The sequence below is a fragment of the Alternaria incomplexa genome (genome assembly GCF_024043165.1).
Source record: "Alternaria incomplexa strain BMP 0042 chromosome Unknown scaffold_1, whole genome shotgun sequence".
NCBI lineage: Eukaryota > Fungi > Ascomycota > Dothideomycetes > Pleosporales > Pleosporaceae > Alternaria > Alternaria incomplexa.
This window is the reverse complement of record NW_026249850.1, coordinates 1,220,586-1,235,866: the sequence shown is the minus strand read 5'-3', so window position 1 is coordinate 1,235,866 and position 15,281 is coordinate 1,220,586. Positions and strand designations below refer to the sequence as shown.

At 52.0% G+C, this 15,281-nt stretch overlaps 5 protein-coding genes across 5 annotated transcripts; 1 reads left to right on the top strand and 4 right to left on the bottom strand.

Moving 5' to 3' along the window:
* Window positions 1-879: 879 nt before the first annotated feature.
* DHH1 (DExD/H-box ATP-dependent RNA helicase dhh1) lies at window positions 880-2,566 on the bottom strand (the record flags this gene model as incomplete). The annotated part of the gene is made up of 4 exons (XM_051430038.1): window positions 880-1,692; window positions 1,743-2,339; window positions 2,395-2,473; window positions 2,523-2,566. 4 exons carry the CDS (start codon window positions 2,564-2,566, stop codon window positions 880-882), a joined length of 1,533 nt encoding a protein of 510 aa, XP_051295525.1.
* Window positions 2,567-4,699: 2,133 nt separating this feature from the next.
* Window positions 4,700-6,740, bottom strand: J4E90_000441 (uncharacterized protein; the record flags this gene model as incomplete). Its single annotated transcript, XM_051430037.1, has 6 exons — window positions 4,700-5,605; window positions 5,654-5,751; window positions 5,911-6,016; window positions 6,067-6,210; window positions 6,256-6,456; window positions 6,507-6,740. The coding sequence occupies 6 exons, from the start codon at window positions 6,738-6,740 to the stop codon at window positions 4,700-4,702; spliced, it is 1,689 nt and encodes a 562-aa protein (XP_051295524.1).
* A 1,576-nt stretch (window positions 6,741-8,316) lies between these two features.
* On the bottom strand, window positions 8,317-11,811 carry J4E90_000440 (uncharacterized protein; the record flags this gene model as incomplete). The annotated part of the gene is made up of 3 exons (XM_051430036.1): window positions 8,317-8,761; window positions 8,809-9,497; window positions 9,550-11,811. The coding sequence occupies 3 exons, from the start codon at window positions 11,809-11,811 to the stop codon at window positions 8,317-8,319; spliced, it is 3,396 nt and encodes a 1,131-aa protein (XP_051295523.1).
* A 1,133-nt stretch (window positions 11,812-12,944) lies between these two features.
* Window positions 12,945-13,723, top strand: J4E90_000439 (uncharacterized protein; the record flags this gene model as incomplete). Its single annotated transcript, XM_051430035.1, has 3 exons — window positions 12,945-12,969; window positions 13,100-13,335; window positions 13,388-13,723. The coding sequence occupies 3 exons, from the start codon at window positions 12,945-12,947 to the stop codon at window positions 13,721-13,723; spliced, it is 597 nt and encodes a 198-aa protein (XP_051295522.1).
* A 407-nt stretch (window positions 13,724-14,130) lies between these two features.
* Window positions 14,131-14,638, bottom strand: RPS26 (40S ribosomal protein S26; the record flags this gene model as incomplete). The annotated part of the gene is made up of 3 exons (XM_051430034.1): window positions 14,131-14,245; window positions 14,300-14,402; window positions 14,488-14,638. 3 exons carry the CDS (start codon window positions 14,636-14,638, stop codon window positions 14,131-14,133), a joined length of 369 nt encoding a protein of 122 aa, XP_051295521.1.
* Between the last annotated feature and the right edge of the window lie 643 nt (window positions 14,639-15,281).

Below are 15,281 nucleotides of genomic sequence, written 5' to 3'. Positions count from 1 at the left end.
CGATTTGTTGCATATCCTAAGGTATTCGTGTGACTGCATCGGAAGTATAGATCCAGTCTGATCTGGTCTTGGGCTTGCTGTACAAAGCACAAGATGACTAGGCTTAAAAGGAGCTCAAGCGTAGCGCCGAGTAGGTGCGGTACCCTAGGGGAGGGAGGAGGGCCGCTAGAGCCCATAGCGTAATGACATGCGACAAGGTGTAGCATCGCATCGAGTAGGGTGAGAATGTAGTTGTATGGCCATAGACAGTAATTGCTGTCAAGAACCAGACATGGAAGTGATAAAGTGCCGTCAATGGAGACGTAGAATAGCTCGATGGAGCTACACATATCCAGTAGCGTCGTGAACAGGGTATAGTCGTACCGAAGAAGATCGTACCCAATCGCGATCCTCTATACAAGGAGGACCGGGCTTTTGAAAAGACTATACCTAACCGCCAAATGCTGTTGAAAAGAGGATGGAAGTGAGAACTGAAGACTAAGAGCGCGCAGAACTGGAGACAGTGCACTCTGCTGCAGAGGCAAAAGGCTCCAGCAACGCAAGTCGGCGAAACCAGCCAACCGACGCAAAGCAAAAACTAGACGCGACCCTGGTAGACCTTGGTATATAGTACATGTAGAAAGGTCGAGATGGTTAGAACCGTATTGCGCCGATGATTCGATTCGTTAAACCTGATAGCAGAAGTCCAGATATTCCGTACCGCGTCGTCGGCGCGACTGATCGCATAGTCATGAAAAAAGAAAGAAATGTAATGAACACATATGGATGCAAGGCAACCAAATGATATCGCAGCCTCTTGACAGAGAATTGTCGTGACATGAAGACGTAATCTAGACGTCAGGTTCAAGACACTGCAGAGATCGGGACCACCAGACTTTTCTACGAGGCAGGAGGTGGACCTGTAGGCTGTGGCCTAGGATTTCGCTGAGGGTTCTGACCGTTTGGCTGACGGTTCTGTTGGTTTTGTGGAGGACCTCGGCGCTGTCCCTGGAACTGGCCGCCGCCACCACGACCGCCACGGAAGCCGCCTCGCGCGTTGGGGTTACCGCGCGCAGCACCGTCTTGTTCTTGTTGCTGACCTTGACCTTGACCAGGAACACGTTGGGCGCTGGACATAGGGCGAGGGATTGATTCGGGGGATTCGTAAACGTATAGGTTCTTCTCGATGACTTGCGGGATGGGCTGGATTTCGGTACCAAGCTCCTGTTCGATCCTGTAAAGGTTGAAGCGATCTTCCCAGTTGATCAGGTTGATAGCTAGACCCAGATGTCCGAAACGACCAGATCGACCGATCCTATGCAGATATGTCTCGGCGTTCTTCGGGAAATCAAAGTTGATGACGACGTTGACAGCCTGAATATCGATACCGCGGGTGAGCAAATCTGAACAGACAAGGTTTCGGCATACACCATTGCGGAAGTCGTGGAAGACGCGGTTACGGTTGTGCTGGAGCATGCGCGCATGCGAGTAGAAGCAGGAGTATCCGAGTTCGGTGATCTTCTTCGCAAGAAGCTCTACACGGTTTGTGGAGTTGCAGAAGATGATGGACTGATTAATCTGCAGCTTGTTGAAGAGGGTGTTCAAACAGTGGACCTTCTGCTTCTCCTCAACGAAGGCGTAGTATTGTGTGATACCGCGAAGGGTCAGCTCGTCCATCAGGTTGATTTCGTACGGAGAGTTCATGTGTTTGTCCTGTACCGTATTAGCAAGCTTGTCGTCGTAGAGACGCTGGTCAAACGTACCTTGAAGCTCTTGACTACGATAGGAAAGGTAGCGCTGAACAGCATGACTTGCCTGTCCTTGGGATGGAAGCCAAGAAGCTGCTCTACAACGGGGGTAAACTCAGGTGACAAGAGCTTGTCAGCCTCGTCCATGACAAATGTTTGACAGGCGGACAGATCTGCTACGCCCTTTCCAGCCAGATCCAGGATCCTACCAGGTGTTCCAACGATGATGTGAACGGGGTCGCTCAACCGTATAATATCGTCCTTCAATCCTGTACCACCAGTCGAGACCATGACGTTTACACCGAGGTGCTGTCCCAATTGCTTGCACACCTGGGATGTTTGTAGTGCGAGTTCTCGGGTGGGAACGAGGATCAGAGCTTGCGTCTTGGGGCTCTTCGGGTTTATGCGCTCGAGGGTAGGGATAACAAAGGCGGCAGTCTTTCCGGTACCGTTCTTCGCTCGCGCGAGGATGTCTCGGCCGGTGAGGGCTACTGGGATCGTCTCTTCTTGAATTGGTGACGGCTTCTCGAAACCAGCCTCGAAAATGCCCATCATGAGCTCGCGCTTGATGAAGAAGTCTTCAAACTCAAGGCCCTTGGTCGCTGTAACATCCTACTCTAGCATTAGCTCATGTCCAATACATGTGATTCCCAAGCCCATAGCCTACCTCTGTCTGCGGTCGCGCATCCTTCGCTGGCGCATTCAAACCGGCTTTCCAGTTTGCCTCTCCTGATGGTGTAGCATCGCTGGGAATAAGTCAGCGCGTAGCTCTTGCTTCGTTTGACATGGACTCACCTTAGCTGCGTTGCCGCTAGTTGGTTGGTGATTTCTGAAGTCATTGTGTATGTGGGTCCACCGAAGGTGGGGTTGTTGGTCGGAACGTCAAGGTCTAGTAGTGTGGATAGAGGCGCGATTGGTGTGTGTGCAACGCTTGCGGCAGAGCAGAGCAGATGCAAGTGAGGGGTTTGGGTGTGGAGGCTCGTATAGGGTATGCCGAAGAAGGTGGGGTTAGGTAAGCGCGGGATGGGAGTGCTGACTGTTTAGCAGCAACTCGGGTGTCGGCTTCTCGTGGTGGTGTGCGTTGTGAAGAGGCTGATTGAGGCTCGGAAGAGTCGCAATGTAGTGGTTTCGCCTTGTGGAGTCGTCTGCGAGTGGAGGTTCGCGCGGGGGTTACTGAAGACAGTAGGAGTTAGTAGATGCCTCGAGAGGGTAAGCGCAGAGAAGATGGTGTAATTTTGTGCAGTGAGGTCGGTCTGTGTGGTGTTGTGGTAGCTGGGCGGGCCGCTTTATGCAGAAGGAACTTGAAGCTGGTGGAGGGCAAGGGTCCGTGCGTGCTTGTCATTGGCCCTTCTGACGTCGGTGCCAGGGCGACTATCTCAGTCCCCGTCTGCGACATCTAATTCTTGACTATCCAACTTGAGGATTTCTGTGCAATGATAGCGGCGTGTCCTCATTGCACCTTCTCTGTTTGCCGCTTTCGGTCTTGATACCACGCGCCAGGTCCGCTCTAGCTGTACGTTTCATGTGTTATGCTGCATGACAACATGAGTATTGACGACGAATGTAGCATATTCCAGCCAGAAACATATCGGCCACACTATTGATTCAATAACTGAATCTCTCCACATCAGTCATACGTGTCAGTTTTGTCTTTCGACACTTGCATAAACAGCCGCCGAAACGCGTACTCAAAGCCCATAACTCACCATGTCGTCTTTGCTCGGCCTCTCAAGGGCCCTTCGTACGCTCAGGACACCCCAGACTACCAGAAAAATGACTTCCCACTTCTTCTCTCCTTCCCACACACCCCGACACCTCAGTCTACCACGATCACGCCTCTTCTCCTCCCGCGCATACGACGCCTACAGCGCTCAAGTAAAGTCCAACAAGCTTGTTCTGTATGGACTCATGGGTACCAATATTGCCATCTTCGGGTACGCGGCCTTTCTTAAGAGCCAAGCTATACAGGGCTTCCAGATGCCATACCAAAAATTCATGGACACGATGACATTGAACCTCGACAAATTTCGAAACGGAAACTACACGTCGCTGCTCACTGCGGCATTTACGCACGTGAATCTCTTCCACATATTGTCGAACATGGTCAGCGTTTATTTCTTGGGCTCTTTCTTAGCGGCAGCGCCTGTGATAACGCCAATGCGATACCTGACTATCGCTCTGGGCTCTGGGATTGCGGGAGGAGTGGGCGCTTTGTTCAATCGGTATTACAAGTTGCGTTCTGAAGGCCCTAACGCCAGAGACTATTCAAGGACTCTTGGATTCTCCGGAGCTGTCATGGGCATCGGCGCTGTGGCAGCGTGCATGAACCCGCACGCGAGAGTGCTGATCTATGGCATCGTACCGATGCCACTTTGGGCTATGACTGCCGCTTATGCCGTCTACGATGGATTTTATCTCAACGACTCGAACTCGCGAATAAGTCATGCCGGGCATCTAGGAGGATTGGCGTTTGGGCTCGTGTACTACTTCACCAGGTTGCATCGTCTTAGGTTCTGAGGGGAATAGTACAGCCGGGGTGTTCTCAACATGTTCTGTAAACGTAAAGGACTTCCTGATCAGGTTCCGTGTGCTGCTAAGCTATTGTAATGTCTGTTGGTTGGCAAGTGGATAGTGCAGAGTATGCTTCCGGATCTTGTGATACGATTATCAGACTACATAATATGTATGTAACCTGTGAATACCACGATCTATTACCCGCTTTAGGCGGGTGTTATACAGGCTCAGTTATCATCCCTCTCTCCCTATCACATATGCAATTCTGATAGTCCCATAGCTCCACCCAAACACCGTGATACACCCCATCTCAATATGCTACACAGGGAAGAGACAAATGAAATGTGGGAACCATGTCGACTCTCAATCGTAAAGCCTGTCTGCTATCAACGCATTAGCTTGCTTCTGAGAACCCGCTGATCAGGATGTTGTAGCTTACTGAACTCCTCAAATCTACCTCAAGCGGTTTTCTTGGAAGGACTGACGGGTTCCGGCTCGTCATCAGCGCCGAGCTCTGCTTCGCCGTTGGTGCCAATGTCGTCCTTGGACATGGACTTCGGCAAGCCCTGTGGGGTGTAGGACTTGTTTGGAGTGTACATGGGTGTTGTAGACTCCTCAACCTCCATCTCCTTCACTTCCTCGTCTTCGGAACTCTCGATGATGACTTCCTCAGACAACGCGCTCTTGCGCGGTGGTGGTCGCTTCCGCTTGACCGCTTCCTTGTCCTCGTCCTCCTCATCGATGAGCTCCTCAGACCGACCACTCTTCCTAGGTCTACCCCGCTTCTTTGGGATTTGTCCTTTGGCCTTCAATTTCGCTGCTTTAGCAGCCTTCTTCTTGGCAGCCAAAGAGAACTCCTCGTCCTCGTCGGATCCTTCTTTCTTCCACGCCCGACCTTTGCCCTTGAAGTGCTTGGGCTTTGCAGGCTCCGGCTCTGTTTCCTCTTGAAGCAAAGCCATGGCTTCTTCATCTAGCGAAGCCAGAAGGGCGTCATCTATATTCCTACTGATCGACGCCACCGACGCTCTCCTGCCCTCTGCAGTCGGTGATGTGTTATTCGATTCCTGGGCGTCCCCGTTTTTGGGCTCTACATCCTCAAACAGCTGCGAGTCGTGGTAGTATGGCCTCTGCTGTGCTGGCTTTCGTGTCCGCAGTCCGCGTCGAGTGGAACCTGCTGACGCGGTGGTCGGATCTGGAGAAGCCGCAGCAGAGTCAACATCTTGAGCCATCTTACTACTAGCGCTGGGTGTGACGGTTCTGTTGAATGTGGCATTCAACTCGATTGCCTCTGCGACATTGGTGGGCGTGACTTCGGTGTGAGCACCTGCCTCGGCGGCTCCGCCTTCAATAGCAGAATCTTCAGACTTGAACAGGTTAGCAAATTAACCGTGAACCTAAAGACGAATACTTACGGCAGTCTTCGTCTTCGGTGTCTTTCTGGTGCTCAATTTGAGGATGTGGCTCTTCTTCGGTGTCTCTGACGCTGTTGCTGCGGTCGACGATTTCGGAGCTGTGACATGTTTTAGCAAGAACACAACAGACTAGCAAGCAATGTTTCGCGTGAAATGTCAAAGCACAAAGAGGTTCGGCACGGCCAGTATTTGGTGAACATGAAAAAACTACACAGGTGGGGTAATTAACATTCAAAATGGGTCCAAAATTCACATACCAGATCGAACAGGAAGAGGAGACACGATTGCAGATGCGGCAACCTCATCGATTGTAGTCTCCATCGGGCCCTCTAGCTCATCTTCGGGCGAGATGGTTTCTTCCGACTATGGGCAGGTTAGTGCATGCTGGGTAGCGAATAAACGATGAAACTCACAATAGGCTTCTTCCTGGCCTTTCGAGCAGAAGACTTGCGCTGACCATTAACGGCGATGGCTGGTACTGTTGGCGTCGCGGTCTCTGCCCCCAAATCCTTACTGGCTTCACCTTCGTCGCTCGCCGAGGCGATGACCTCATCAGACTATGCTTGTCAGTAACTAGACGAAGGTATGCGAAGAGTACTCACGAGTGGCTTCTTCCGCGCTTTGCGCTTCTTCTTGCCGGAGGGACTCTGGTCTTCGGAGTTGGCCACGGCCGACGGTGTCGCAGACTCAGCCGCCCGTGACGCTCCATTACCGTTGGCAGTCGCATTCTTCTTTGGCCGACCAACCTGGCCACGAGCCTTGGTGGCTTGAGGTTTGGCCTTGACAGGTGGGGCCTCTTCGTCCTGGAACTTTTAGCATACGGTATAATTAGCTCATTATGACAATGACCTACAGTTGAATCAGACTCCTCAAACATGCTCAGCGCTGTGTAGTATAGCGAGAGACCACCAGTCATTTTTTGAGACTCGACCCATTCCTCATATGATGGGGAAGGACCGTTCTGATTTGCTTCTTTCCAATCCATGAACTCCCGGTGACCATGCTTGTCTTCCCAGAAAACGGAAGAGCTGTCGCTAGACTTGTGGGTACTCTTCCTTCCAGATGCCGCGTGGCCGTTGGGAGCCATGGTGAACCGAGAAAAAGACACAATGGCAGCCAAGGTTGAGCGGCGGCCGTGACAAGCGCAAGAACAGGTTGCAGAAATTGACGCGGGTTGATGATGCGGACGCAAAAATGCGCAATAAAAGATTGGGTTGACTAGAAGTATGGAATGAAGTGGCGCGGGAAGATGCGCGCGAGGTTGATGGTTGTTGTGAGGAAGTTAAGTTACAGAAGAGATCCAAGTCCGAGATGATCCACGTCTGGTCAACTGGTGCCACCTTAGCTTAGAATTCTCAAAGTCGCCAGGCGATAAAGCGGCCCGCGGCAACTACTTACCGAAGATAAGCAACTGACTGTTATTGAAGTCTGGGTCGAATTATGATGCTGATGTCGCTCAAAGTGGAGGGAGGTGTGGACAGTGGGATGGGCTTGTTATTAGCGCGCGGACCTCAAATTTGAGCTCGACCACTGATGGAATCGAGGTGTATCACCAACACCAGTTTCCCTTCTCAGCATTCATCGTGAAAATTGGAGGCTTGGCTGCGCATCATTGGTGCATACGACCTTTCACGTTCACCTACACCATTTTTAGCACTTGCGTGCTCCTTGGGAGTGCTCTAACGAGATTACTGATGTTGTGACCTGTCTTGCTACTTGTTTTAAGAAGGTAAGCGTCGCTACCGGAACTTTTATCATGATCTGAGTACCTGCTATGAAATCTCGAAGGAACTATGTACTTACTGCTGTAAGCTTGGGGGTCACACTGCGGCCGAGTTCCACGATAAGTACAGCAGTGGTAAAAGGAAGCCATGTTCAAGCGCATGCTTCGAGACCCGCTGGCTCGCTCCCCGTATGCATTTGATTTTTCTTGTTTATGATGTGACAGCCGCCCATATTGTCTGCGCAGTCCCATTCTGTAGTACGATCTCAGGATGTGGGCGATCACATACTACAGCGGGTACGATAGCGATTGAATGCGATTTGAGCTGCGTCGTTGCATATCGTATTAGTTATTGCATTTATACTATACGTCTACTGCATCACCTCGTCAGCGACAAGTCATCCAAGTCACACACCAAACAGATAACGTGATCATGCCACAAGAGTAGCATTGAGATATCTTAAGCCTCATGAATGCCGTGGTGCCATCCCCAATCTCGTCGGCCTGGTATATACAAAGAGCAAAAAACGAAGCCCAAAGCTAGTCCATCATGAGACCGAACTGGCGTCGCAAACGCGCGAGCAGGAAAAATGCATAAAAGGCCACTGCGCATAATGCAGGATGGGTATACAAGGACGAGCCCTACCGCCTTCCCCGTGTAATAAGACAAATTTGCGCCCACCGGGATATGATGAGCAAGGTAAAGGAAAAATTACAGACGCCATAAGGACTTGTCCGATCTGCGGAAATGAATACCAATGGCGCAGAGTTGGCCGAAAGCAGTCGTCGAAGAAGCGGACAGGATAGAGATATGTCGATAAATGAAACAATGAATGCGAACGAGTGCTTCTCAAAACCCAGAATGAGTACCGGAAAGTCGAAATTACTGGAGATCATAGCGGCAGAGGATCCGCCGGTTCAACCCTCCAAAGCAATGCTCCTAGAAAGATTCGGGTGGGCTCGGCATGCCATGCGCGCTACCATCCTCTTTCTCTGGCTCTTGAACGCTATGATTCTCTCTTTGCACCGGTTCAAGCTTCAGCTTACCGATGGGTTTACCAATGCCCTTCATGAAGCCACCCTGATCGTTGCCATTGTCATCCTTCTCCTCGTCCAGCTTACGCTTTTTACGAGCCATTTGTTGCTGCTCTCTGAGAGGGCGTTTCCGAGGACTGGAGATCTTGCCTGTAGGTGGCAAGCGTGGCTTAGGGAATCGCTGCTTCGGAGGAAGATCATCATCCTCGACAAGCGGCTGGCTGTTGTTGTCATGGAGTTTACCCAAGAGCCAACTTTGGAGAAGACCAATCTGGTTCTCAGCGGTCTGGACGGTGACAGGCTCGAACTTCGGTGGCTCAGGCATAATGACACCAGTAGTAGTAATATTGCTGTGAATATTAGTAAGAACCTCATCAAAGCATATCGCGAAACACACCTGTTGTCCTGCCTGGCATATGCATTGTGCACCCTGTTCTGTAGTAGATGCAACGGGACGCTGGAAGTAAGTCCGAATTCGATGTCAAGACCGAGCTCTTTGAAACCGAAGAAGTCTTCGCCAATGTCTTCTGCGAAGTCTCCACCCACGAATTGCTCGCTACCGTCGTTGAAGGCACCGGCCCCGTCAGCGCCGGCGTTATCCATAGCTGGTCGCAGGAGTTCAGCGTAGTATGACCGCATCCTATCATGCATGCCACCGAGCTTGGTACCAAGCCTCTCAACATCGTCCTTGACATAAGTCTCGAGAGACTCAAGATCGACACCATTGGCGTGCAAAGAGTGAAGGACAGCTTCTTCTTGAGTAAAGCGTGGTGTCCAACTTGTAGCCTGTCCGTTGGGAAGAGTGATGGGGACATCTGACTTCATCTTCGGTGTTTCGCGATATACCCCGAGACTTGCAACAAGATTCTGGAAGAATTTCGCCGCAATGTCAGTAACAGCATCAAGAGCTGATGGCTGGAACTCTTCGAAACCAGCATGATAAAAGACTTTGCCAACGCTGCGTTGTAAGGCGGCGCGACAGACATAGGGGGCCATGATCGGCCCATCCTCGGATGTGACTGTTGGCTCGATGTCTGCCTCGTGGAAAGGTTGCGGTTCATATCGTTGAAACTGGTTTTGGTATAGCTATACGGATTAGCGGTCGGTATATTCCTTCGAATTTCGGATAAAAACTTACCTGCGATTGGATCTGCATCTGTTTGACGATGCCGATCTTTGCGCATATCTTCCTGGTTTCTTGCAGTATGTGGTTGTTGTCATCGAACTTGTGAACCAAAGCACTGTCTGGCGATACGAACTGCCCCTTTGGCAGAATACGCATGTACTCCTCAGCCTGAGGAATGACATAGCCCTCGGCGTCTTCAACCCATTGCAGGCGTTCAGAAAGGTCGGGAATGGCGCACACAGGGTCGTAGTAATCCGGAATCTGGCGCTCCTCTTCCCCTTCGATGCCCTCGGCGAGTGACTCACCAGCAGTGGCCTGAACGCCGTCTTTTCCGTCCGGAGCGGAGACGGCCCCGCTTGCAGTTTCTTCCTCGATAGCTTGCTTTCGGTGTCGTAGCCATCTTCTCATGCCAGCTTTTGTGCGTAGAATAGCAGGTTCATCTGGCTGTAGGTGGTCGTCACGGAACAGTCTATGCCTTTCTGACGCAATGATTGCTCGATCTCTTTTCGTCACTTGTTTCCATGTTTTGTATTCCAGATCATCCAGATCAGCATCCTCTTCCAGAACATCACTGACCGAGATACCAGTGCCGTCAGCCTCCGAAACGTCGGCTTGGCTACCATTCACGCCGTTTCGCGAAATGCTGTTCGGTCCCAATGGTGTCAATGTACCGGGTGGGGGAGGTGTCGAAAAGCCGTTGACGCTGCCTTCCATTTCGGAGTCTGCTCGAAGAAACTCGTTCTTAAGATTGGACACTGCGTTATTGAGAGATGGAGCTGATGGTTTTGTTTCCAGTCCCGGTGTGTCCTCCAGACCTGCTGAAGGGGCCTTTCTTGCTGTACTTGAGCCTTTGCCTCCCTTGCTTGGTGCCTTTCGTCCTCGTGAAGCCATGATAGGTTCTTCGTCTTCACTATCGTCAGCGCCGTCGGCATCTGCATCGCCATGACGCATTCTCCGTTCCTCTGCCTCGACTTCTGCACGATCGCGAACAGTGATGTCCGGGATAAGGGGTACGAGCTTCTCGGTTTCCTTCTTCATGTGTAGTGCCTTTTTCCGGAGAAAGTGACTTGGGTCCGCGTTGTACTTTAAGCAGTTTGACCATATGAGCATAAGGTCGTCGACGAATTCCTTCTTGGACTTGTATTGGAGTTGCTTGAGCTTCTTCATCATCGTGCCAATATCCATGGGCTGCTTAATCACGTTGTAGTAGTCCGGTGCCTCTCGTTTGTTGACGCGTTGAAGGAAGGGGTGGGCATGCTCGTTGGCCTTGAGTTCCATGAGGACCTTCTCTGTACTCTCGTATAGTTCCTCCTGTCCAACACGTTCTTCGTTTGCCCATTTACTCCTGTTCTTACGGACTTCGCTAATAAGGCTTCGGAGCTGCGCATCAGTCGCATGGACTTTGTCTCTTTGCGCGTCGATACGGGAGATGAGGTGCTTGAGTGTGAGACTGGACGCGCCAAGGTTAGTGGTGCTGAGAGTGCCTTGCTGGGGGGCGACGACGACGCTGTTGGGGGGTGCATTCGCGGGCGTTCCGGACGTTTCTATCTCTACTTGACGGTCGAGTTCGTCAAGCTTCTGCTGCTCTAGCATGGCGTCACGATCACTTTCCAACGAGTAGAACATTGTCTGGAAGCTCCGCCTGGCCGCATCCTCGGTCGCAATCTTATCCTGTTGTAGCTTCTTGCGCACATCGTCTGATGTCTTTGTATGGTCCGACGAAGGTGTCCCGGTCCGGTCGTGACCTGACTTGTTCGATATGGAAGGAACGCGGAGGAGGCTTGGCGTGCTGGGAGCGGCAGCAGCAACGCCATTGGCAGCGCCTTTTGAGTGTAGCGGCGAGGTGCGGGTATCGTCTTCGTCTTCGTCGTCTTCATCGTCGCCATAGTCGTCTTCGTCGATTGTGCGGGTTAACTTCTTCGGGGTGACGGCCGGTCGCGCGTCATGCGCCGCCGCATCCCCGGATGACGGGCGCGGCTCGTTGTCCAGGGCATCAACAGCATCACCCTCGTACGTGCCACCGATCACTGCAGAGAGACGCGCTTCTGTGCGCAGAAACTGTTCGCGCCATCGCGCCGCGCGGGGGTCTTCCTCTCCCACCATGTCTCCATCCCCCATGTTGATCGCGTTGGAGGCGTTTGACATGGCCGCCTCATCATTCAGCGTCGCATTGGGGGTGCGTAATCGAGTCGCGTTGGGCGGTTGGTGCAGGTAACGGGCATGGCTTGGGCGTTCTCGCGATGATGGAGGATATGGGGAAGCGCTGAAGGACATCGTCGTCGTCGGCTGTGGGGGGTCTTGGCGGTTCGCGACCTACGGGGAAGGCGCAACCAGAGGGCGACGTCCCAACTGGTCCAGGTGTCGCAACGCGATAAAATCAAGCATGGAAGGAGCTACCGGTAGAGCGAAAGGTTTGCCGATGACTGCGAGATGGAAGAGGGTATTGGGGCTCGCGTCTTGATGGCCACAGATACGGCCTTTGATGAACGAACGTGGTGTTAGGGTTGTAGGTGGATGGGGGCTATTCCTCGTCCAGCCGCCTTAGCGTTCTGCGCAGTCCAGGGCCCGCGTCACCTACCTACTTCCCAATATCAAAATGCTGTGACTGCTATATGTACGCGTCGCAGTGCTTCTATCGTCAAGATCAATTGCAATTACGTCAATGTCTTCGATTTGTCCTCGATCGTCTTGCGCGCACTGACTTGGCTCCGACGGTGTCCCTAGGGGGTACCTAGATTACGTTTACTTGCCAACTTTGAAGTATCGCACGCCTTCTGGGACAGCACACAGAGCTACTTCGATCACTTTTGTTGTTCTTGTCCTTGCAAGTCCCTAAAGCGTGGCCCGAAGGTATTCGCTAGACATGATGCTACATAGGTATGCTTGCCGTCGGTACGACACCCGAGTACCTCTGGGGTACATCATATGTGCAGCTCAGAAAACCTACAGCCCTACCTTTGCTACCTAATAGTTGCATACCGTGTATCATCGAGTAGTCATTCGGAGCGATCAAGTTTACAGCAGTACATCTACCGTCTCAATAATGCAGCACCATCGAGGAAGGCTTCTCACGCATCTGCCCTGGCAGCCGAGACTCTCCATCCCAAACCTAACCTCAAAAGCAGAAATAGCGCCAGGTACACAGATCACAGACCTGGGGTCAATCAAACTACCCGCCACTACCCGCAGCTTCCTAGGTTGTCGATTTTCACAGGTTCCACACGTGATCGACAGCGGGAATGCCAAAAGCCGTTAGTCGCTTTCTGCAAGCCAGTTCCGCCAGAATGCCAGCTTGTGGCCGCATAACGACGCTTGGTAGCTCTTGCCGCCCGCTGACTGCAACCCTCCGATCTTTAGGGCTGGAAATGCTCCTCGAGTGCTTATAGCCGCTGCTGTACTAAGTCACCATGCGCATCCGGAAGCCATTTGCTGGTAGGTCGCACTTGCTGTTTCATACGTCAGAGAGCTCGAGGCACGGCGCTCAAGCAATCAACCTGGGAATGGACGTGTTCCTCGAACTTGCGCTCTGCTTCCGTAGAGTACCAAGCTAATGTCTACACAGGTGCCTTCGTAGCCCTCATCTTCATCAGCGCCGGCGCCGGCTTCTCCCCACCCGATTACAAGATCCCCTCATACAAGCAATCGGATAAAGCCCTACACTTCATCGCCTTCTTCCTACTCACACTATGCTTTTACTGGATACTAGAAACGAGTAGGAGGAAGGTCTTGCAGCTCACCTTTACCGTGTGCACGATTGGTCTGGGAGTCGCGAGTGAGGTCGTACAAGGGCTGTTGCCTGTGAGTCAATACATGGGAGGAACAATTGTACAAGAAGCTGACACATATCAAGATACATCGCGACTTCGATTACTACGACATCGTAGCCAACGTTCTCGGTTCGCTCCTCGCTCTCGGCCTATGCAATTGGTACCACAAACGCATGCTCGAGCGGAAACGGGCTGCGCGCGGATATACAGCCGTCGCAGGTGACGAGGAGCGGGATATTGAGTTGGGCGAGAACCCCGAAGGGCAGGAATCCGGTGTTGTGAGAACTACAGTGGACGAGGAGCTTGAAAGATGGGACGAGAACGCGGAAGACTGGGAAACAACCGAACCCGAGCCGTCGAATGGAAAGAGTCTCGAAGATGGGGGTGATTTGGGCGAGGGGAAGAAGCGGAACGACTAAAATGATGGCATTCTACGATGTTTGCGACAACGAATTGGCTTGAATTGGCGAAATGGAGCATGGGATATTGCAGTTCCTCATCATGTTTGGAATGCCATCTAGGTTGCATACCCACTGCGAACGCAGAGTGAGCCCGATCATCAGGACTTTATGCGTAGTCAGTTCCCAACATAACATCACCGCAGCAGACGTAGACTTGGTGCAAGTCGACTTGGATATTCGTTTACAAGTTCATAGCTAGCTCTCGGTGCTGCTTAGGCAGGCAATCCGAGCGAGCATTAACCATGATTCGTCATTTAGCCTGCCCTTCCTTCTGGAATCACGCATTTTCCAGTATGACATTCCGAAAGAACCTTAAGACCCTACACCAAGCGCCATGATCATTCCGTTTTCGAACCACACTCCACTTAAGCAGTGGTAGTCTTAGCAGCGGCCTGGTTGGGGTTGATCTTCTTTCCGTCCTTGTTGTACCTAACCCTTGGGGGAGGGGCCCTGTTGCGGCGGCCTTCGCGCGAGCGGACACTGCGAGTGTGTTAGACATGGGCTCAACCGAATCCTCGTGCGGGCTCAACGTACCGGACGATCTTGCCGTGGATAGCGCAGGAGACGCAGTACTGGAGCTTGAGGTACATCTTGGGGACGGTGTACTCGGGGAATACGGAGGCATCGGAGATATCACCTGCGTGGCGTTAGTCTTCAATTCCCCAATGCCGCCCCTTCTGTTGTGTAGTGTGACGCGGTGCGAGCGTGTCCGGGAGACGTACGGATGGCAGCGGACTCAACCATGTTGCGGATGGTGAATCTCTTGATTGCCTTGTCCTTGGGTGTGCATCGCGAGCAGTTGGAGCAACGGATGGGCTTGACGTGGCCGCGACCCTTCTTGTTTCGGCCGTTGGACGCTCGCTTCTTAACCATGGCTGCTGATTCTATCGAGTTGTGTGAGCGGAGTTTTGGGTTGAGGGAATACGGGGAGCGTACTGAAGATGTATCTAGAAGTCAGCGGTGGGGGTGTTGTCGTGAGAGTCGTTCCTTCCTGACGTCGCGCACTGTGTCGACGAAATTCGCTTAAGCGGATCTAATCTTATCTCTTGGCGTACCGCGCTAGCCGCAACGACCCAAGCACCCTTCGCGCAGCTTCACTGTAAAAGTAAAACAATGTCTGAAGGCATGGCAGATTTCACTATCATTCTTAATGTCACCTTTGGAAGTTGGTATACGCGTTAACTCTTGAACGGGGCGCTTGGGCAATCATACAATGACCAGTATGTTACACTACTAGCTATACCGACTACCCGAAGTTCTTCCCCCGCCGTCATAAAAGCTTCGAGGACATCATGAGCATGCTGTTGGCTGTTCTTTACTTCTTTGAGGACTTCAACGGTGTTCATGAAAGGAAGCATAACGACAGCGTATTTCTGTGGGACGTGTGACTACTCATAGTTGAACTTGGCACACCCTAGAGCCTACGTTCTCGTCAGGTTGCCTACTTTGCATGTTTTCATCTTAATGTAGGCTGTAGACTTGTTTAGAATTTTCCTTGTAGGAGGTGGAAGTAAAA